This window comes from Urocampus carinirostris, chromosome 3 (assembly GCF_059441175.1).
Source record: "Urocampus carinirostris isolate Australia breed hairy pipefish chromosome 3, RoL_Ucar_1.0, whole genome shotgun sequence".
NCBI lineage: Eukaryota > Metazoa > Chordata > Actinopteri > Syngnathiformes > Syngnathidae > Urocampus > Urocampus carinirostris.
The window spans coordinates 32,312,375-32,336,305 of NC_142351.1; the positions used below are offsets into that span (position 1 = coordinate 32,312,375).

A 23,931-nucleotide genomic window follows, 5' to 3' on the forward strand; every position below is an offset into this window, starting at 1 on the left:
AGAAGGGGGCTAAGTACTGAAGCCTGCGGAACACCACAGGTACCACTATAGGGCTCAGATGTCATTTCACCATCTTTGACGCAGTGCGTCCTATCTGAGAGGTAGGATCTGAAGATAAGAGGACGGTTCCTGAGAGACCAATCCATTTTTCCAATCGTTCTAGTAAGATGTTATGGTCCACAGTGTCAAAGGCAGCACTAAGGTCCAGCAGCAGCAAGCGGATGAAGCGCGGGAGTCCATTTCCAGTAGATGATCGTTGGTTACCTTAATCAGTGCTGTCTCAGTAGAGTGGTTAGTCCTGAATCCTGATTGGATGATTTAAAAAGATTGTTCTCGGATATAAAATCATTCAGCTGCTGTGCCACAACTTTTTAAAGTACTTTAGAAAGGTTTAATAACAGCGGACTTAGAAGCCGCTGGAATAGTGTAGACCTGTCCCTAGATATGTTGTTACCTAGAAGACTTTGAAATATCAGCATACAATTCTCCGACTGATGTTACGGATCTCTGCAACATCGAAACTTTTATTGAAATACAATTTGACAATTCAATGGCTCATCCCCCTTTCAATGATCTAATTTTAATAGAATTTTAAATATGAATGAATGATGAATGAGGGGGCTAGGCAATCGTATGAATTCAAAATGACCTTGGAGGTTCCACAGCCACAGTCAACAAGCCAAAGCATAGTAGTGTACATGTTGAATACCTACAATCGTACAAAAGTTTGGTCACATTTTAAATATTCTGATAAAAAACATTTGGGTTGAGTACATTGTACTTCCTTACAATTGGACCAAAAAACGACCTTTGTCATTTCCAGTGCCGGGCTACTGAAAAGAGGTAATTAGTTACAGTTGCTAGTAATTCTGTTAAATAAGTAATTACGTTGCCCCCAAGATTACTGACACCCAAAAGTAGCACATTACTCTGAAAGTAACTATCTGGTTACGAAATACCATACTTCCATTGAAGCCGTCTCCACAGAGCTCCTTTAATGTCGCCACATAATAAAAGTAATAGAAGAAAATGTGTACACCAACCAGTGGAAACAGTAAAGCCTTTACATTTTTTGGGATCTTGATAGCTTGCAAAGAAACCCTTAACCGAGACACTCCGTATCCATACCCATATCCATTTTGGGGCCAAACTACTTGAGATTTACTTCTCAATTTATTACAAATTAAAAGAGCATAATTAAGCACACTTTTATTGTAAATTCTGTGCTCATGTTTGCCCTTGAGTTGGTTTGGTATAAGCCACGCCCCCCTCCCAACATGCAACCTACCATTTGCTACCGTAGCCCCACAACCAAATATGCTCATATAAACTGACTCCCAACTTCAGAATGAAATTTTATAGTTGTAAATACGGCTTGGATCCGAGTATATAGGTCTTGGAAAGTATTTATATGATGAAAAATTCAGTCCTCATATTCTGTATTTGGGACAGCACCACAGTAACTGTAAACTTACTGGTGATGACTGTTGAGTTGTTACATTGTGTGCAAAGGAGTGAGAGTAAGCCAGACGAGAACGTTGTCAATAATGATCTTCACTTGATAAGTAGTAGAGTGACGCACCGTATTGTGACGACAGTTAAGTTATATTTTGCTAGCGTTTCAGTAATCGATACCAAGCAGTAATAAAAGTAATTGCGCTCCAGGAACGCGCTCCATTGTTACGTGTTAGTCCCAACACTGGTCATTTCAGACTTCAAATGTCGGCAGGCTGTGAACATAAATTTGATGAAAATAAATTTTATCGCAAATGAAGAAATCAGTCATTTAGAAACACTGGAAAACCATAGAACAAACAAGCAACGTCTTTCCATCCTGCAGGTACTCAAAGTACTTGCCGACCTTGCAATATTAGTCTGTGAAAGTTGAGGAAAGACCACGGAGGCCGATGCCGGGGGACCGGGCGGTAAATCGGACTCACGGCACGTAAATTATTGGTACACGGCTCAAGAGGGCTCTACATAGGTTTCAACGACGCACCTCTGCGGACCGATACGTTTCTGTCCTTCAGATCTTTATTTTCAATTCGAGCTCTCCTGCTTGTCATTTCTGATCCATTGTATACGCAGTGGGCTGTCACCTTTTAGATTCCTACTTTTTCCAATCTATCACTGGTAAGAGGAACCGATTACATGGCATAATAGGAAGAGAGTTGTAAATTGCGTGAGCACATTAGCGATCGCACATTCAGCACTCTCACCGAGCTCGGAACCGAATATCCATACCAGTTAACCGTCCAATTTATTCACCCTTGGTTGTTCACCTCAGGCCATTTGATGGAGGATCAGGCAGTGGCATGTAAATGAAGGGCCTTTGGTGTCAGCAGACTAAATGAGCTTCGTGATTTTTTATTCCTCTCTAGCTAAATCTGACAGGCTGGAGAAAAACCTCCTGACCTTTGCTCCAAAGGCCCATTATGCATCTCTTGGGTCCAACCAGTGATTGATGTGGGAAAAATGGTAGAAATCTCTCTCTCTCTCTCTCTCTCTCTCTCTCTCTCTCTCTCTCTCTCTCTCTCTCTCTCTCTCTCTCTCTCTCTCTCTCTCTCTCTCTCTCTCTCTCTAGACGCTCCCCTATTTACAACCATTCGACTTGCGTAAAACGGTATATACGAACCTATTTTTCGAGATGTCCAAAAGTATCTGGACATCGCTGTAAGTTAGATTTTGTATTGTGTGCATCTTTTTCTGAGTACAGTACATTACTGTGAGAGGTCACCCAGCATCCACCTAAAAGAAAAAAAAAATGCTTCCTCTTCCTAGTTCGTGTGTGAACATTCTATATTGTCTATGTCTATACTATCTCCAGCGCGCTAAAAACTGACATTTCTATTGTTTATTATCTCGTGCATCCATTCAATATGGCTGGTGTAGAGTGCATAGAATAGTCGAGCCGTTTCTTTTGAAATGAAAGTGGAATAAGAAAGATTGATGCGGTTGAGAAAATGGTTGGAACGCTTTTTTTCGGCCACTTTCTACCACGGAGGAGGAAGTCGCCTAACTCGTAGAGCCCATCTTCCACAAGTAAGTTAAACTTCACTTTATTTATCTTTACAGAGCATATTATTTTATGAAATGTTTATTTTTCAGTATAAAACAATACAGGTTACCTATACAAGCCTTAAACATACTTCTATAAACCCTAAACATACAAAATATAGCACTGAAGTAACTTACGAACAAATTCAACGTACGAACAGTCGTCTCGTTCGTAAGTAGGGCAGCGTCTGTGTATATATATATATATATATATATATATATATATATATATATATATATACACACAGAAGCTGATCATGCATATTGTACAGTAACATATATATATATATATATATATATATATATATATATATATATATATATATATATATATATATATATATATATATATATATATATATATATATATATATATATATATATATATATATATATATATATACATACATATATAGGCAGCACGGCGGCGCAGTGGTTAGCGCTTGTGCGGCACAGTTCATGTCATGGGAACCTGTCGTGGGTTCAAATCCAGCTCCAGACTTCCTGTGCGGAGTTTGTATGTTCTCCCCGTGCTTGTGTGGGTTTCCTCCGGGCACTCCGGTTTCCTCCCACGTTCTAAAAAAAAAAACATGCATTTCAGGTGGATTGGCCGGTCCAAATTGTCCCTAGGTGTGAATGAGCGAATGCGTTGTCTGTCCCTCTGTGCCCTGCGATTGGCTGGCAACTAGTTCAGGGTGTCCCCTGCCCATTGCCCGGAGATGGCTGGGATGGGCTCCAGCCCCCCCCGCGACCCTAATGAGGATAAGCGGTACGGATAATGAGATGAGATATATATATATATATATATATACATTTATGTAATCTGTGATAAATCGATTGATGAGGAGCTGTTTGGGAGCCAAAAGAGCCAGTTCCCTAAAAAAACTTTGAATTCTAATAACAGTTTTGTTGTTGTTTAGACTGTTCAAAAGGCGGGCTGAAAAAGGCCCCCTGGGAGTTTTCTACCCATTTGGTTATGGAGGAAGAATTTCAATGAATGGAACAGCATCGAGCTCTTATGATGCATGTTTATTGGGAATAAATTCAGTTACATGTTGACAAGTTAACAGACGACACTACCATTTTAATTCAAAGGAAAATTATATAAAGATTCTGATATAGACGAAAACATCTTTACCTATGCATGAAGGCCTCCAAAACAGTGAGCTTAGCCTAGTGTAGCCTATTTTTCACACATCGTAAAGCAGAAAAGCTCCACTCACATGCAACCTGAGTACAGGAAAGGCTCAACAGGAACTTAAACTGTATGCCAGTCCAAAGACATTGTTATTCCAAGAGATGCTCGAAAACTGTGTGTGAACGCTTAGACCCATGGAAGAATAGAGGGTTATTAGATTTGGTTAGAATATATGTTTTATCTTACAATACACTAACAGCTTCACTATTGTGCTTGTTAAAATGTTAAGACAGTATCGCCGCCACGCCAATAGTATCAATCCGCTCCAAGGACTCACTCAGCAATATCTTTCATAATTGTCAAAATGAAGACACCTGGGACAATTGTTTGGCGCGCAGGAGCACGCTCTCTGATTGGCTGGCACTCCCCTCTTAAGCTTTCAGCACCCAGAGGGGAGTGTCAGACCGTACTTGTGTCTCTCTGTGTGTTTTGCCAGATTACCACTACCAAAGACTTCTCCTGCTTGATTCCTGCCTGCCTCCTGTTTCGACCTGTTTCTGTCCCACGTGTACGATCTACTCTCCTGCCCTGGCCTACGACCTGTCCGCTAAGCTGCATCGATTCTGCCCACCTGTCACGGGACTGCCATTCCGTCCGACACTGCTGATGACCGACAAACACCGGCGTCCAAAGCAAGCTCTTACAACTCATTCCAATAAAGATTCCTTTAAAACGAACGCAAATGGGTCCGACATTCCGTCCTGGTTCCTGACAATATCGATATTTGGATGGCCCACTCTCACTCGCATATCTCCTGATCATGCATATTGTACAGTAACACTGTGATGTCACATCAGGCACCCCGATAGGCCACACTACACTCTTAGTGCCCGTGGGGGCCTCAAGAGGAAACCTGACGAAGACATTCTAAACACAATAATCCGCAAAGCAAACAAGTCCTAAACAAGAGGAGCTTCCAAACCGTAAATTAAACAGCGAGTGGATTATGGCGTCCGCAGTGGAAAAACCCAACAAATAATCCTTCAAATATACTGTGTCCGTTCCGATTACCGCAGCTCGGAAAGCACATCTGCTCTCGATCCAATCAATTTGATTTAATTAAGTTTGAAGATGAGGATTTGCAAGACTGCAAGTAGGTAAATCTCTTCACACCTGGCCAGCGCCAAAACACAAAAGCTGAGACAAATCCGAGCCCTTGGAAGGAAATCCCTGTTTTTCCTGCCACTGTTCAGGCGTGAGTTCTGCTTTTCTCTGTTTGATTCGCACTCATTCACGCAAGGAAAGTGACTGTTGCTTGGACAAAAAGCAACACGCACTCTTTCAAAGGCCTACATCTATATTTGAAGTTCGTTTTCCCCAAAAAAATGCTGATTAAAATCAGGTTATTTTCATTTTAAATAGACTTAATAAATAATAATGAATTTTCTTTTTTTACTTTTTAGTGATTTGGCTACTGTAATATTGGAAAGGCTGCATGGCCCTCAAAAGTCAGTTGTTATTAAAACAACTTTAACAAGAGGTTTCCACTTATTAGTACGGTCTTCAAAGAAGGGTGGCGCTGTTGCGCTTATTTCTGTAAATATATTAACATTGACGACCATTTGAGATTTTTGTCATGCAATCCTCCTCCATGTCACCGCTGATTTTTGTAGTGACTATTTATCGAGCCCCGGGACCTTACTCGGTTTTCTTAGATCAATTCTCAGAACTGCCTATGCAGACAAAATAATAAATATGGGGGATTTTAGTATTCACACGAATTCCCCACTTAGTTTGCCTACTGTTGTGTTTCAGTCGCTAATTGAAACATTTGACTTTAATCAATTAATTGATATTCCCACACATAAGGATGATAACACACTGGACTTGGTTCTGGCTCGAGGAGCTTCAACCTCAAAAGTGACTGTGTTATCTTTTACCAGCGTTATTTCTGATCATTATTTAGTTACATTTGAGGTCCTGGCTAAATGTTGTATTAAGGAAACTAAATAATTTAGCGGCTGCAATATTTGCCCTGGTACATCTTCTGCCCTCTTTGATCTGTTACCAGAAGTAAACGCGTCGTTTCCTTTGATAAAGGTTCTGTTGACTCAATAATAAATGAGTTTAATGCTGCTCTGGTTAGTGTCATGGATTCCGTTGCACCCCTACGGCATGAATCTCAACCAAAAAGCCACACACCTAAGTTTACTTAAGAAAAAAAAGTCGCTTACACAATAATGCAAGAAATTTGACCAAAAATGGCGTGCACCAAGCTTTAGGTTATCTGTCCTCTTATGGTTCGGATCCTACCTCTCAGACAGGACGCATTGTGTTAGATATGGTGAAATTACCTTCGAGCCCTCTGGTATTACCTTCGGCGTTCCGCAGGGCTCAGTCCTTGGTCACTTTCTTTTTAGCATTGATATGCTTCCGTTATTATTCGGAGTATCTATCAGTTTCCATTGTTATGCAGATGAAACTCAACTGTATCTTCCAATGCAAGAATGTGCCACACTTAATAGTGGAAATTTGGAGACCTGCTTCACCGAGATAAAAAGATGTATGTCACTTAACTTCTTGCGCCTCAACCTAGAAAAGGATGAAATGTTAGTTATTGCTCCATCTAAATGCCGTGAAATGTTCTCAAACACTGCTCTGAACAAATGTAATGTTACCCAGACCGACTTAGTCGAAAATCTAAATGTCACATTTGACAGTAATCTGTCCTTCCAGTTAGTTTGCCGTCTTCGCAACATTGCTAAAATTTGCCCCATGCTGTGCCAGTCTGATGCTGAGACTAATTAATGTGTTTGTTACCTCCCGTCTCGATTACTGTACAGTAACGTATTACTTTTTGTTGGGAAATGCTGTTTTGCTAGTGATCCCAAGAGCCAAGAAGAGATCGGCAGGTTTGAGAGCATTCTCCCTTCTGGCCCCAGGGCTGTGGAATGCTCTTCCTTCTAAGATTTGATCTTCAACTTCAGCGGAACTCTTAAAATCTAGGCTTAAAACATTCTTATACTCTGCATCTTATGAATGACCTATGTTTCATGATGACAATGTGTATTGCAACATCTATTGCAGCCTGGTCATCATGGAAGGTTGATTAATTATCTCAGGTGCAGTACCTTCTCAAGGTTTCTTCATTACACTCAGAATAAGGTTTAAAGTCTTTCCTTGCCCTCAGCTAGGTTTTAGATCAGGGTATGGTGTAATCATAGTCTGTAGTCTGTAATAGTGTGTGGTCTTTGCAGCCCTTTGAGACTTCTTGTAATTCCCTAGGTGTGAATGAGCAAATGAGTTGTCTGTCTCTGTCTGCCCTGCGACTGCCTGGCAACCAGTTCAAAGCGTCCCCCTGACCACTGCCCCAGGACAGCTGAAATAGGCTCCAGCACCCCCGTGACCCTACTGAGGATAAGCGGTGTAGATAATGGATAGATGCAATATACATGCAGACATTTAGATGTTACAATTCTTTTTATTTGTTTTTAAATTGATTAGTTTCATCAAATTGGTTTTAAAACGCTTATAATTAAAGCAAAAATAAATTGGGTCCCTGTTTTAAGCACTCCATTTGACATTTAGTTTTATAGTATTACTATAGTTGAATTTTCTCAATAGTTTTGTAGTGTTTCTACTGTCTGATGTTTTTAGCATTTCTATAGTATTTTTGAAATGTTACCCTGTTTCTTTTCTTGTAGTAGTTTTTGCTAATTTTGCAGTACCATTTTTTTGTATTTTTTTCTGTAGTATTTTGCTAATATTTTAGTTATAGATTTTTTTGTAGTATATTCGATTTTTTTTTGTATTACTGTTGTTGCATTTTGGCAGTATTCCTGTCGTAATATTTCTGTAGCAGTAATTTTGAAGTGTTTCTGTGGAAGTATTTTTAAAAGTATTTCCAAAGTATTTCTGCAGAATTTTTATCCGGTTTCTACAGTAGTATTTTTGTCATATTTCTTGAGTATTGTAATATCTCTATAGTTGTATTTTTGTAGTATTTCTGGTGTAATATTTATGTAGTAGTGTTTTTGAGAATATTGTAGCAGTATTTTTAGTATTTCTGCTGTATATTTTCTATTCAAAATGATAACAAAATAATGTGATAGATCCCTATATTCACTATTGCATTTGGTAGTCATTTTGTAGTATTTTATTTATATTTGTGTAGTAATGTTTTTCAAACAGACCCTGGGGAGAAAGTTGGCAATCCCCAATTGTTTTTCATTGGTAACACTTTATTCACTTTTATGTATGTATATGTATATACATAAATGACAATAAATCACGTCCAACAGCAAATCTGCATTCCCAGGCACTGAAGCTGAGACTGCCAAGCCTAGCCATGCCGAAGTGCACGAAATGTCGAAAATGTACCCCTTCAACTTATTGCGAGTACACACACTCTCTGGGAACAAAAAGAAAAGTTTTGCAGCGCCAAGTTTAAAAAAATTGTCAATTAAAAGAACAAATTGAAGAATTAGCAGACCAACAAACCGACACAAGGTTATTGGAGCTACAAGCTGACAATAAACATGAAAAATATCTGTTGAGTTCGGAAAATAATAGCAGAATTAACGCAAAATATTTCAATTTTGGAAAATGAAGGCACCAATGAAAAAAGACAAACACCACGTTTAAAAATACAATTGTTTGCAACTGAAGCTAAATATAGCTATATATGTAGCAACTATCAATCAGTCAGGCTTATGAACGAACCAAGGTTGCACCCAGGCAACAGTGATCGCCACAAGCTGACATTAGGAACTAAAACATTTCAAAATGTAAGCATTCGGGGCAATTGCATTGATTCATCACTACTCAATCCAAAGTGGTAAGATCATAATTTAAATTTAAATGAAATTCTTAATCTCAAGCACCAGCCGAAATAGAATCACAATCATTCTGGAGAGATGATTCCATAGCGGCTTGCATCCACTTGGTGGCATGCCCAATTTGAGATCATAATCAAGCAACAGATGCAGCTAAATGTTCATTATGGTTGTTACGCGTCCACATTCACGCTTATTAAATAATCTTTGTCAGACAGCTTGTCCCGATGGACCCGACTGAATCGCTCAGCCAACTGGTGGTCATGTCGGCTGGCGTGATTCAGATGCGTACGCTGACTGTGTTGTCGACGGGATATCCTTTCCATGCTTGGCAGCTCATTTGTTAGCGTTAGCGCTAATGCCTTGTACTGCTAGCACCAATGTTCCATCTAATTTTCCACGTGTCTAAGCGGTCACATAAAGTCGGTGTGTGTCACTTGGAATAACGGTGAGCGACATCAATCCCAAGTGTGGCAACCAAATCATTATCAAGCATGTTCAAAACCGGAATCAAGTTAAAATTTGCTTGGTTTCCGGCAATGCTAAATTATTTTTCAGATTTTAATGAATTGACTAATGTACTATTGGAAAGGTTGTACCGCCCACAAACGTTAGTTGTATTTATAATTTGAGATTATCTTCTGTTACATAATTCTAGGATTTTCTTGGTGAAAGTATAATGTTGATAACAAGATTGACTTGATATATTTGAAATAGATTTGTCTTTTTTTATTAACTTTTTCTTCTTTTTCCCTTTATTTTCTCTTTTCAAAACCTTTTTTTCCTGATATTTTTACTCATTTTGTTAATTTCCCAGATTTGTATTATTTTAGTTTATTTCCCTTTTTCTTATTTTATTCTAGCTTTTTTCTTTTTGCCTCTTTTACCTCTTTTGTTTTTTTTTCTCTTTTTGTTACTTCTTTTCTTAGATTTTTTTTCCCTTTCTTTTGTGCTTTTTCCCCTTTTTGCCTTTTTAAAGCCACTTTGTGCATAATGTTACATAGTAATAATTAATATATGGATTAAAGCAACAAAAACGATCTGAAAATTCGTTTTGGAGTCAAAAGAGCTGGCTCTTTTTAAAGAGCTGAGCCAAAAAAACTCTTTCCTGAAAAACTTTAATGACTTTACTCAATTTAGGACAACTTCCACATGACTTTATGCACTGGATAGATTTTTTCGTGCGCAGACAAGGTCTGGGCTGTGTGCCGTTGCGCACTCACGCAGCTTGGGAAAAACATTGACGAGCACTTCCTGGCTAACTAGTAAATGCTGTCCCAAAAACGATGCTAAACTCATTTCTGAAATTTTCAGTCATTATTACTGAAGAAGTACTTGGATCTGATTGATACTATTGTCCTAGGATAGATACTTCATGCTTCCACCAGTTTCCTCAAAGAGCCACTTCTATATGTTTCTCTCTCACCTAGCGCCCTCGGGCACTGTCTAAGTTTATGTCTGCTTGTGTAACGAGCACACTTTTAGCCCTTCTGCCCACCTGGCCTGCTGCTGCATTTTGCCTGCCAGTCAGAGGAGAGAGCCAAATGTACATGTGCATCCTTATCAGAAGCTTAATATGACGGAAGCAAACAGGAAGTGTTGCCTTTTTTGCCCAACAATAGAAAAGCATAATGCCAGGTGTACTTTACGTGGTAAGGTTGTCCGCTACCGGGGCAAATTTAAGTAATTACATGAAAAGAAAATATCCTACAGAAAGCAATGAGCTACAACATAAAATGTAAAAATGTTACTGTTCCTGAACAAAAACCTGTAAATCTGTTGTCACTAACAGCAGAGCCAAAAGGCCTTGTGTGTTGCATTGCTGATTTCTATGTTTGACTCTTGATTTTTGCATTGAAACAGTAAAGTATTTTATTGTATTATAGAGGTCTATGATTGTATTGTTCACACAATTTGCACTCTTTGGGTTTATTTTGAAAATATTGTGCAATGGAAGGTATAGTTCACATGTTGACGTTGTTATATTTGTATTTTCGTTACATTGATGCTTTTTTATTTGACTGTCTAGGGTTTTGTTGTGAAACAGCTGTAATTCACTTTTTTTTTAAATTTTTTTTGAATGCTAATAAGTTTGGATGGTGCTTATTTAATAAAAAAATGAAACATTTTGCTGTGTTTATAATTTTGCTAGCGGGTCGGTATTGATTGACACTACCAAGAATTTATCCGGATTGGATCAATACCAGAATTCCCACTATCGCCCATCACTAATTCTTAGTCTTTCCGAGTTAGCTGCTGCAAAGCCATGGACGTCTTCTCCTAAATGTCAGGGAAAAGCTGTGGAGACTAACTTTTTTTAAACATTTTTTTTAACATTCACACAACATGCTGAGCATCAGTTATATTTCATCTACACTCACTGCAGGTATTAATTATGTCAGAGGAAGCAAGCGTTTAGCAGTCAGAAGTGTAGTTTGTCTCAATGAACAAAACGTCATTCGGCTTTCTCCTCTTTCCGTGCTGACAAATGACTTCACAGACTCAGAAAACAGTATTTACCAGACAGTGTAGGATAAAGACTCTTAAGGTTCCCGAACAAGCAAAATATCTCAAGATGAAATATGCTGCTGTTACAACTACAAGTGAGGACGTTTTAAGTGTTACTAGAATGAAAACTACTAAGAGGAAGGAGAGAGTGATAATTTTAAAGTCATAAAGTGTGCCATATGTATCAATAGTAAAGCATATATACCAATGTCCTCATTTATAAAGATTGTGGGAATTAAAATTTGAGTTATGATGTCTTCTTAATAAGATTAGGAAAAGACATATATTATAGATTACGATTCAATATTTTGCATCAAATATTATTTATGACTTTACACAGGTTTTAAAAGTACGGAATCCTGTCATTTCCTCGAAACTGTAGAGCTAAAAGAAAGGAAACCAATAAAATACTGTAATATTGCCATAAGTATGAACTACAACTTTTGAGCATTCTGCTAAAATGAGAGTGCTACTGTAACCTACTGTTGTGAATGTGCATTTATTTAGTATGACACACACATGGCTGCACAAACACACAAAACAAACTTAAGAACCAAACAAACATACCCCAAAAGTTTGAATCCGAACATCCTTTGTGCACTGCAGTCAGTGTAAATATGCAAGCTTTTTTCAATAAGAATCAACATTTGCTTTATTTGCTGACTAGCATAATTAACCAGAGAACATTAAGGAAACCCATCCTGGTTTTCAACCACCCATTGATCCATTTTCTCCCGCCTGTCCGGGGTCGGGTCGTGGGGGCAGCAGCCTCAGCAGCCCATAACTTCCTATTCACAGCCACTTCATCCAGCTTATCCGACGGGATCCCGAAGCGTTCCCAGGCCAGCCTAGAGGTGTAGTCTTTCAAGCGTTTCCTGAGTCGTCCCCATGGCCTCCTGCTGGTGGGACATGCCCGAAACACCGCCCGAGGCGTCCAAGAAGCATTTTTATCAGAGGCCTGAGCCACCTCAACCAGCTCCTCTCAACGCGGAGAAGTAGCGTCTCTACACCAAGTCCCTCCTGAGTCACTGAGCTGCTCACCTCATCTCTAAGGGAGAGCCAAGCTACCCTGCGGAGGAAACTCATTCAGCCACCTGTATCCGGGATCCTGTTCTTTCGATCAAGACCCACAGTTCATGACAATAGGTGAGGGTAGGGAAGTAGAGAGACCAGTCAATCGAGAGCTTTGTCTTTCAACTAAGCTCCCTCAGCCCACGGTCCGTATGACATCAGACGCTGTACCGATCCGCCGTACCCTCACACGTGAACAAGACGCAGATGTACTTGAACTCCTCCACTTGGCGCAGGATCTCATTCCCAACCTGCAATGAGCATGCCACCCTTTTCCGGCTGAGTGCCATTGTCTCAGACTTCGAGGTGCTGATCTTCATCCCAGCCGGTTAACACTCAGCTGCGAATCACTCCAGTGAGAGCTGAAGATCACGGCTTGAGGAAGCCAACAGCACCACATAATCTACAAAAAGCAGAGATGCAATGCTGAGGCCCCCAAACCAGACCCCTTCCCTACCATGGCTGCGCTAAGTAATTCTGTTTATAAAAGTTATGGACCGAATCGTGAGAGAGGGCAGCACTGGCGCAGTGCAACTTCTGCTGGAAACAGATCTGACTTACTGCCAGCAATGTGGACAAAAGTCTGGCACCGGGCATACAGGGACCGCACAGCTCGGATAAGACTGTGCGGTACACCATACTCCTTTAGCACCCTCCCACCGGGCTTCCCGAGGAAAACACAGTCGGATGCTTTCTCCTAGTCCACAAAACACATGTACACCGAATGGGCAAACTCCCATACACTCTTGAGCACCTGGTAGTGTATAGAGCTGGTCTGCTGTTCCATGGCCAGGCCAAATACTACACTGCTTCTTTTGAATCAGAGATTCGACTTCCTGATGGACCTTCCTCTCAAGTACCTCAGAACATACTTTACCATGATGCTGTGTGTCCAGAGGTACTGTTGCTGACGTCCACGCAATGTTGCAGAGGCGTGTCAACCATGACAAGCCCATTTGGGGCGGCAGTAGCTCAGGAGGTAGAGCGATCGTTTTAGGATTAAGGGATCCCAGTTCGAATCCCGGCTTGTCCGTGTTACATGTCGAAGTGTCCTTGGGTAAGACATTGAACCCCCAGTTACCCCCAATAAGCAGGTTAGCGCCTTACATGGCTGCACAGATCACGGCCGCTATTGGGAAATGTGAAGCACAATGTAAAGCGCTTTGGGAAGTCATTGACTTGAAAAGCGCTATATAAATGCAGATCATTTCATTTCATTTCATAAATTCCAGAGCTTTGATGAACTCTGGATGGATTTTATCAACCCCTGACCCTGGCAACAGAGGAGCTTTTTGACCACCTCAGTGACTTCAACCCTAAAGACATGAGAGCCCACTTCAAAGTCCCCTGGCTCTGCTTCCTCAAGGAAGACGTATTGGTGGGATAGAGGAGGTCTTCGAAGGCTTCTCCCACCCAATTCACAACATGAGAACATGTGATTAATCGTGATTAAGTACTTAATAGTTTTAACTGGACTATTTTCAATGAACATTCAATTGAGTAAAACAACTATCGTAACACTGAATATTGCGCCTATTAGGGTACTTTCTTTGATTGAAGCAAATATGGCAACCCAAGTCGAGGTCTACCATTATTGCAAAGGAAATTAGCCCCCAAAGAAAAATGCGACCGACACTGTCTGAAAGGAAAAGAATCACGTTGAGATTTCAAGAGGGGCCTCGAGATCAAGAGAGGGAAAACCCAATTTTTTGCCGCGTGAGGTGAATGTAAATGCTGTGCTGCCCTGCTGCGAGCCAGCCGCCATTCATCAACTTGCATCGTTTTTGTTGTTTTTTTTCTCTCCCCGATGCGGCAGCAGCATGATGAAATATCATCTGGCGGTAGCACACAAGCCCTACAAGCTACAACGGCAAGCATGTCCATAAATGTGAATGTTAGAATAATAGACCCGATAAAATTCATTTGAGCATTTGATTTTTTTTCACACATATCTCCTTATAGAAAATACTTTGATATTTTATTTAAAAACATTGCAGAAAAAGTTTATACATGTGTCCAGCCAGAAATAGTCTCTCTATAATCACTTAAGGCAAAATAGCAAACAAATACAATATAAGAAAGTAACATTTTCTGAATTTCCTTTCCTTTACACGTATGTTTTTTTCTTAAATAGAATTAGCAGATGTCCTGTCATCCCAGTTGAACCGTAACAGATGCAAAACAAAACAAACATTAATGAGTTCTTATTTTCATGATAATAAATATAATACTATTTACATTCATTCATTTGCTTTGTAACCCAAAATATACCATAAGCCTTGCACAGTACTTTACAGATTGCCAGCAAATGAGTAGAATTTGAACTATGTAACATATATTCCAATGTTTGTATCTTTAAAAATATTACATTTATGGCCTCAACCTGAATGCAGACAGAAATAAATAATATAAATACAATTTAAATCACCAACTATAAGAAAAAAAAGTCAAAGTAAAACCACACAAAATGCAGATCAGATTTGTCCTGATTCTTAAAAGCTTTAAATTGAGAAAGAAAAAAAGTCCTTTGTGTCAACTCAAAATAATTTGATGGAATCGGAACAGAAAAGACATTTGACAATATTTTTGTTGCTGTGCAGGGAATTACACCGTATTAAGGGGAATAAATCACCTATATTTCTATACACAGTATTTACAACTCAACAGAAAGCTTACAACACAACAGACAAATTAAAACATATCAAGAGGATATAAAGTACGTACTTCCCTCCTTTTTTTTTTAAATTCTTTTTTTTGAACTCTCATAGTTTGCCTTTGTCAACAAGTCTCTTCTATTACCAAGTAAAGAGTCTGAAACATTTAGAATCCATAAAAACAAGAATTTAGAGCAGGAGTGTCAAACTCATATTCACCGAGGGCCACATCAGCGTAATGGCTGTTCTCAAAGGGACGAAGTAACTTATAAATGTACCTAAATGTAATTGTTATATATAATAAATGTAACCATTCCTTAATGGAAAGTACCCCGAATTTGTGAATTATTCAAGTCTCAAACATTACAGTTGCATTGAAAAATGTCAATACACTTACTGTGTATAACATGTTAAAAATAAATTTAGATATTGTACAGCTACATACGGGTTACTCGAGATACATATTCATTTTGAGCAAAGATTTTGCCTAGTTTATGAGGCAAATTGGTATAGAATTTCCAGATATAACCACGCGAGACCCTGGCTTTAAAGTGATTGTATTTTCATCCTTTTAGTGTACATTTTTTATATTTATTTTCTATTTGAATTTGTTTTAGTGATCCGGAAGATTTTTCTATATATATTTAGGGTTAACTTGGACGCTTTTGGGATGCCAAGGAACAGAATTAATTTGTTTTTAGTCATTTCGTATCATGAAAATTAGCTGGAGATATGAGAAATTCTGGATAATAGCATTCTCCAAAAACAAATGAATCTCGTATGTAGATGCATCACTGTATGAAGTATCTTTGAATGTTTTTAGGATAATCTATTTCTTATTCCACTCATTGACATTGATACGAAAATACTGGCGTCTTGTGGCACTGACACGTCATTTTGCGGATATTGTAGTAGACAGGCATCTTAGAGAATCTAGTTTTGGGTGAAATCATTCTTCGCCTGTTTCTTTTAGTCATTTTAAGCTCTCACGAGCCTCATAAAACAATGTGATGGGTCACAATTGGCCCATGCTCCATGAGTTCGACACATGTGATCTAGAAGGTCTCTATGTATGTATTCACTTTTTTTCTTTATAGAAGAGAAACAACTCAGTCACTTACTCGCTGTCTTTGTATTCCCGTTGATTAAAATCTATCAAGCTTACACTTGTAAAACAATTGGTCAAAAGAATAACCCAATTTTGGTCAATGATCCACCATTGGAATCCTTTAAATTAATGTTACCAAAATGTGTTTTTTTCCCAAAAAAAGGATATATTTCCTTCAAACCGCATAGATTTGTGTTGTTTCTTTAAAACAACCCGTATTAATCAGGACATTCTGTCATTTACCCAAATCAACCACCCCCCAGAAATTTGGGCAACAAGTTTGTTCTTCAAAACACAGTCTTTTGGAAAAATACCCCCCACAAAATTGAATTTTTTAAAAAACGAAATAACCTCCCAAAATATTTCACTTAAAAAAAAAAAAGAATAAAAGTATTGCTTTGTTTTAACCAACCCCTGTAACCAATAAATGGATCACGTCGTATAAAATTTTTTGGAAAACCTAACAACCTAACTGTATTAAAACAACACTTACACTACCGTTCAAAATGTAGGGTCACTTAGAAATTTCCATTCTTTAACGGAAGCAAAGTTTGAAGGACAAAATTGTCCTCCTCCCACAATCTCAATGTTTCCCCTACACTCTCTTTTTATTTCGCAACTCCTTTGATTAATTCCAAAAGGTCGGACTTTTTCATGGACATAGGGCTGCTTCTAACAATTATTTTGATATACTCGATGAATGGGTTGGTGTTTTTTTCGATAACTCAATGAATCGGATTTTTTTAAGCACATTTTTAACTTCCTACCTTTAATTCAAATATTAAAGTTCTGTACAGATATTTAAACAGTAAACAAAGCAACAGAATATTCCACAATATTAATCAATAAAAGGTCCAAGTGTTTGTCGAAAAGCTTATATGAACAATAAAAAGAATAGATTTGAATGTGTGCTATACAGCTGAAAATATTTTAGATACTCTTTTCCTACCGCCTTATCTAAAGATCATATTACATTTGGACTTATCATACGAAACAAAAATGAAGAAAGGGCGATCAATTTCATTTTACGTGTGGCTAAATGTTGTATCAACAAAAATGTAAACGTACTTTTCAAAATGTTGTCAATTTGGGGTTAAATCTTTGAATATGATAAACAATACCATTAGGCAAATTATATATAATATGCTAAAGAATCTGCTGCTCGAGTTGATGTCCTTGTTATTACTTTTTTTATACATTCTGTTTTTTCCTCTGTATTTCTGCAGCACTTTCTGTTCCCTTGAAAATTGTTTTACTTGTAGTGTTTGTCTGTTTCATGCTATTTGTGTGAAATTATACAATGTTCAACAAATAAAGGATTTTAAAAAATGTAAAATACTTATTTACTATAAAAACAGTTTTGAGGCGCCCTCTGCCAGACAAAAGTGGTACCACAAACCTAGCCTTCACAACAAAATGAAATGGACTTGTTTGCATTGATTTACCGTAAATTCCGGACTATAAGCCGCTACTTTTTTCCAAAATGTTCAGCCTTGCGGCTTATTCAGTGAAGCGGCTTATTTAAGTAAGTTTGCTAACGAACACCAGCGGCACAAGAGTACAATAGGTAAAATTTAGACCGGTGGAAATGTGGGCCGAGGTAAACTGCATTTTCTTGCATTATGATCGAATTGTCCGTATGACAGAGGATGGAGGTTAGTTTCAAATGTGAGGAAGACGCCCCTGATGACGTCACTAATGACGAGTAAGACGGGGTCGGCTTGCCGTGAGGGGGATTTTATAAGGTTATTGTTCTATATTCGCTATGAATTATCCATTATCAGTCAATTCATAATTCACTACAAAGCCACGGGCCGAGACACTTGTTCTCAGCCAAGAGGCCGAGTCAGGGTCCTAGCCACAGAGCCATGCAGCGATCAGTGCGAAAGCACCGTTCCCGGAGGTACTGCAATACCGGGCCGATGCGTGGAGTGGACAGAGCAAGCTCTTATTCCATCTCGTGAATTTCATAATTGCGGCACACCTTTATTTTAACAGCGACACTTTGATCCCCGCGAGCGTGTTAGGAGTAGCGTGGTGGTACCTTTCTCAGGCAAGGTTTGGGATGAAAGGTATATTATTATTATTAAAGCTTTGAAAGCTCTCTCGGTGTACCGTCTTTCTTTGTAAATACAGTGCATCCGGAAAGTATTCACAGCGCTTTACTTTTCAAGTCAAGTCAAGTCATTTTTATTTGTATAGCCCTTAATCACAAATAGTCTCAAAGGGCTTCACAAGTTATTACAAATAAGAAGTTTAGGTTATTCGTATGCTATAGAGTAGAAGTGAGTTTTAAGCTTGGACTTAAACATGTCCACTGAGGCAGCAGATCGGATCTCAGGGGGAAGAGCATTCCACAACACCGGTGCCCGGATGGAGAACGCTCTCGAACCAGCGGAACACTTCTTGGCTCTTGGGATCACCAGGAGACCGGCGCTCACAGAACGAAGGCTTCGGGCCGGGACTTTGTTGATCCACCTTTGGCAGCAAATACAGCCTCAAATTTTTTTGAATATGATCCCACAAGTTTAGCACACCTATCTTTAGGCAGTGTTGCCCATTCTTCTTTGCAATAAGTCTCAAGCTCAATGAGGTTGGATGGGAGACGTTTGTGCACAGCCATGTTCAGATCTCTCCAGAGATGTTCGATCGGATTCAAGTCTGGACTCTGGCTGGGCCACTCCAGGACATTCACGGAGTGGTTCTGAAGCCAATCTTTTGAGATTTTGGCTGTGTGCTTTGGGTCGTTGTCCTGCTGAAAAATGAACCTTCGCCCCAGCCTGAGGTCAAGAGCGCTCTGGAGCAGGTTTTCATCCAGGATATCTCTATATATTGCTGCATTCATTTTTCCTTCTATCCTGACGAGTCTGCCAGTTCCTGCTGCTGAAAAACATCCCCACAGCATGATGCTGCCACCACCATGCTTCACTGTAGGGATGGTATTGGCCTGGTGATGAGCGGTGCCTGGTTTCCTCCAAACATGGCGCCTGGCATTCACACCAAAGAGTTCAATCTTTGTCTCATCAGACCAGAGAATTTTGTTTCTCATGGTCAGGTGCTTTTTTGGCAAATTCCAGACGGGCTTCCATGTTCCTTTTACTAAGGAGTGGCTTTCGTCTGGCCACTCTACCATACAAGCCTGATTGGTGGATTGCTGCAGAGATGGTTGTCCTTCTGGAAGGCTCTCCTCTCTCCACAGAGGAACGCTGGAGCTCTGACAGAGTGACCATCGGGTTCTTGGTCACCTACCTGACTAGGGCCCTTCTTCCCCGATCGCTCAGTTTAGAGGGCCGGCCAGCTCTAGGAAGAGTCCGGGTGGTTCCAAATGTCTTCCATTTACGAATAATGGAGGGCACTGTGCTCAATGAGACCTTCAAAGCAGCAGAAATTTTTATGTATGCTTCCCCAGATTTGTCCCTCAAAACAATCCTGTCTCGCAGGTCTACAGACAGTTCTTTTGACTTCATGCTTGGTGTTTGTACTCTGACATGCACACTCAACTGTGGGACCTTATATAGACAGGTGTGTGCCTTTCCAAATCATGTCCAATCAACTGAATTAAGCTGCAGAAAGATCTCAAGGATGATCAGTGGAAAAAAGATCCACCTGAGCTCAATTTTGAGCTTCATGGCAAAGGCTGTGAATACTTATGTAAATGTGATTTCTTAGTTTTCTATTTTTAATAAATTCAAAAAAAGTAAAAAAAAAAACTTTTTTACATTGTCATAATTGAGTATTTTGTGTAGAATTTTGAGATAAGAGATTAAATTAATACAATTTGGAATGAGGCTGTAACATAACAAAATGTGGAAAAAGTGAAGCGCTGTGAATACTTTCCGGATGCACTGTATGTGTAACCATGTATAATATGTATTTGCAACTGTATATTTTTGTCATGTATTTATTTGTATTTATTTTGGACACTTGTTCTGATAAGTCTTGCACTGACCAATTAAAAAGAAGGGGCGTAACAGACGCGGGGGATTATGGGAAGTAGAGACCAGTAAAGGTGAGTGTTTGTGGACACCGCAGACAAAGGTGCCTATATATTTTTCCCACCCTTACCTTTGGAAATGTACACTTTTTTTTCCTTGGATTACTTTCAACGGACACCTGGACTTTGCAGGTCTGCATCAAATGACAACCACCGGTATAGATTTCCTATCAATCAGCCGACCTTGAAGTTGTAGATAAATTGTCATGGACAGATGTAATCGTAAGAGCTTGCTCTGTCCACTCCACGCATCGGCCCGGTATTGCAGTACCTCCGGGAACGGTGCATTCGCAATGATCGCAAGCAAGGCTTTAGGGCTAGGACCTTAGCTTGGCCTTTTGGCTGAGAGTAAGTGTCCCGGCTCCTAGGCTTTGTAGCGTATTATGAACTGACCGATAACGGATAATGGATAATGAATAACGAAGATAGAACAATAACCCTTAAAAACCCCCATCTATTGATACTAACAAAGATGTTCTATAACGAAATTGTGAATATGCTTGATTGCTGTTAAGATTGTCGAGAAGGGTTGTTCAAACCTCACATTGTTTGTTTGCTGCAATTAGTGTCAATAAATTTGTTCAAACCGGGTTAAGCCAGGACCCTTATTCAGCATCTTCGTGTAGCGGCTTGTAGGTATAATACAACAGGTCTGACAATTTGCAAGCAACAAGCAAACATTAAATCTGTACAAATTCTCCCTATTAAAGTTGTTTAGTTAAAAAGGACTTCAATTCTCAATGTGGATGCATGCGGCTAATATACCGGTGCGGCTTGTATATGTAACAAATCCGTTTTCTTCTCGAAAAGTGGGGGGTGCGGCTTATGATCAGGTGCGCCTTATAGTCCGGAATTTACGGTAGTCACTTAGTGACTCATAAATCGCCTGACATAACAAATCGATGATGACATAAGTTCCCAACGCTTTTAATAATACATTTCGATGGAATTAATTTGTTGTTGCAGCCCTCCTTGAAAAAAGGCAAAAGTGTCTGGGTGACCACAAGCCTTTGAACAGTAGTGTAGTTCTTGATCAAATTAATCTAAGTGCATTTTTTAACAAAATTGGAGTTATTTTTGACCGGAGTGTTTCAAAAGCTTAGCTCGATAGATCAGGTACTATACTGACATTCACAATTCATATATTCTTTGTTAAAAAGACATCAACTTTTCCTAAATGCCTAGTCAAGAAGGCTGTGTATCAAAATAACTCCCATCTGAAATGTTAAGTCTGTGCTTCACGTAGTCCCTCTCTGCCTTTGTCAAAGCAACTAGACCCTCCCGGCTGGCACCGGGACCGGTACGATCCCGACCGGGTTATACCCGCGTGGTGGAGTGGCCGTGCGGCAGGTTGGTACTGTTCTGGCTTCCCCCGAAGGTATTGAAGTTGTGCAGCGGCTGCATGCCAGCCAGCGAGTTGGGGATCATGGTGATGGTGCTTGGCGTCATGAGCGGGATGTCGTCAGGGGATCGGCGCAAAGTGAGGGTGTAATCGGGCGGGCAGGCCAAGCGCAACGCCTCGTGGACCTGCATGGGCTCGTGCTGGTGCTCCAGTTGCTGCTGCTTCATCTGCAGCGTCATCAGCTCCTCGCTCTGCAGATGCGCCACATCGTTGGCGGCCGAGGGCGCGTTGACCGGCGTGGCGTTGCGCTGGGGGGTAGAGGCATGGCGGGTAGAGTCGGCACGCCGCTTGTCTTTCTTGTAGTAGAGCGCGGCGAAGGCCAGGATATTGAGGAAGAGGAGGGAGGCACCCACAGCGATGGTGACGCTCAGCTCGGTGGAATAGTCGCGTTTGGTCTCGATCAGCACCGTCGACTCGTCCAGGAAATCCTCGCTTTTGCGCTGGTCCGTGGCGTGTTTGGTGTTGCCGGACGGCAGGCCCGGGTGGCGGGTGGTCGAGGGCCAGTTGTTTTTTCCTGGGAAACGCTTGGTGTAAGGGTAAGGCGTGGTATCTTGCGGGGGGATTTTGGTGGTGGTGGACACATACTGGAAGAATTCGTTGATGTTGTGGAGGTGTGGGACCAGCTCCAGCCAGAAGGCCACTTTGGTGGCGCGGTAGTGGTCTCGGACGCGAGGTTTCAGGCCGATGTGAAGGTACAGCTGGTCTTTGGGGTTGTACTTTGTCCAGGCTACCTCCTCAAACCTGTTAGGCTTTGTGTGGATGAACTTTGTATCCTGTGGGACTGGTTGATTTGGGTCACTGAAAAAAAAAACCCAAGACTGATAAATAATGAGCAAACAAAAACGTTTTTCTTTTTACTTTTAAAGGAAAGGAGGTGTCCTCAAAAAGTATAAAGTAGATTTTTTTTTAAATTTAGTATGTGTTAATTTGTGAGTTCAAAGGGCACTTGTATATTTTTTTCCACCGCACCTATCTGCTTTTATCTTACCTTTAGAAAAGGTGCTCGAGCCGTAAAACATTTTAGGTACGAGGAGTGAATTTATGCTCTCCACTGCAGTTTTTTGTTTCTGTAGCATGAAAATGGTGAAAGTAGGAAAAGGCCTGTCCCAAGTACAGTCCTAAAGCAAATTCAAATCCCCAAAAGATAAAAAAAAACGGGCCTATTTGAGCGCATTTAAGAAATGCATGTACTTGCATGCGCAACATAAGAAGCTTGACCAAGGTTACAATGATAATACAGGCCAGAACTTGGCATCAGCAAGTAAAAAAGTTCTCAATTCCGTACAGCACCTTTAAATGAACTATCTACTAGTGTAAATACACGAGAAACAACTGCGTCCCTGCCAAACATGTACGTTTTTACAGTGCCAAAATGCATCTTTGGACTCAAGAAACCGGACATAAGCAGAAATGTATAACACGCTTGTTCTTTAATGCAAAAACAAATAACTTGACTGCAATTTGGCTTTTAACTCATTCAGTGCCATAACATTGAAATATGTTTTTTTTAACTATTCTAAAGGCTTTGGCGCAGCCCTTCGATGAACATCAAGACTCTGGGAATGAATGCAGTATGATGAATCACCACAAAATGGCAGGAGTGGCATTGATCTTTGTCAACACACTTAATTGTGTATTTCTTTGTGTTCTATGTTACAAATAATCCTGATGAAATTAACTCGCATTTTAACTTGCTTTTTCTCATCTGTACTTACTATTTTTCCATTTTGAATGTATGAGTAATCATTAAAATACACACACACACACACACACACACGTAGTCTGATTTTAATACACGCATATAATTTTATATAGTTATTTTTCGTTGTATGTATGGAAAGACGTATTTGTGACGTCATTGATAATTTCTACGCATTTCGCTGTCTGCAAACAGGGTGAGAGAGGTCTTGGTATAGCCCAAAAAGGTAGATACTACCTTCGCTCTCCCCGAAGCACAGCGGATTCTAAAACTACATTTGCATTTCTGCCTGATCACTTTAGTCATTTGCGTATCAATATTTTTAATAGCTCTCTCAAGCCTGCCCTGCGGACGCGAGCTCTGCACTAGAGCCACATGTTGTGACCACCTGAAGCACGAGACCAAATCACTCCGCAACATCAAGTAAGAGGACAGTTTCGAATTTAACACCATGTTTGCTGGTTT

General features: G+C 40.0%; 1 protein-coding gene across 1 annotated transcript in view; it reads right to left on the reverse strand.

Annotated features, from left to right (window-relative positions):
* Positions 1–20,729: 20,729 nt before the first annotated feature.
* LOC148369473 (neuroligin-4, X-linked-like) overlaps positions 20,730–23,931 on the reverse strand; it is a 141,659-nt gene continuing 138,457 nt past the window's right edge. Inside the window, exon 6 of the mRNA XM_088331498.1 lies at positions 20,730–22,565. Coding sequence (XP_088187624.1) covers positions 21,683–22,565 — 883 coding nt within the window. The 3' untranslated portion in view covers positions 20,730–21,682. The remainder of the gene's footprint in view (positions 22,566–23,931) is intronic.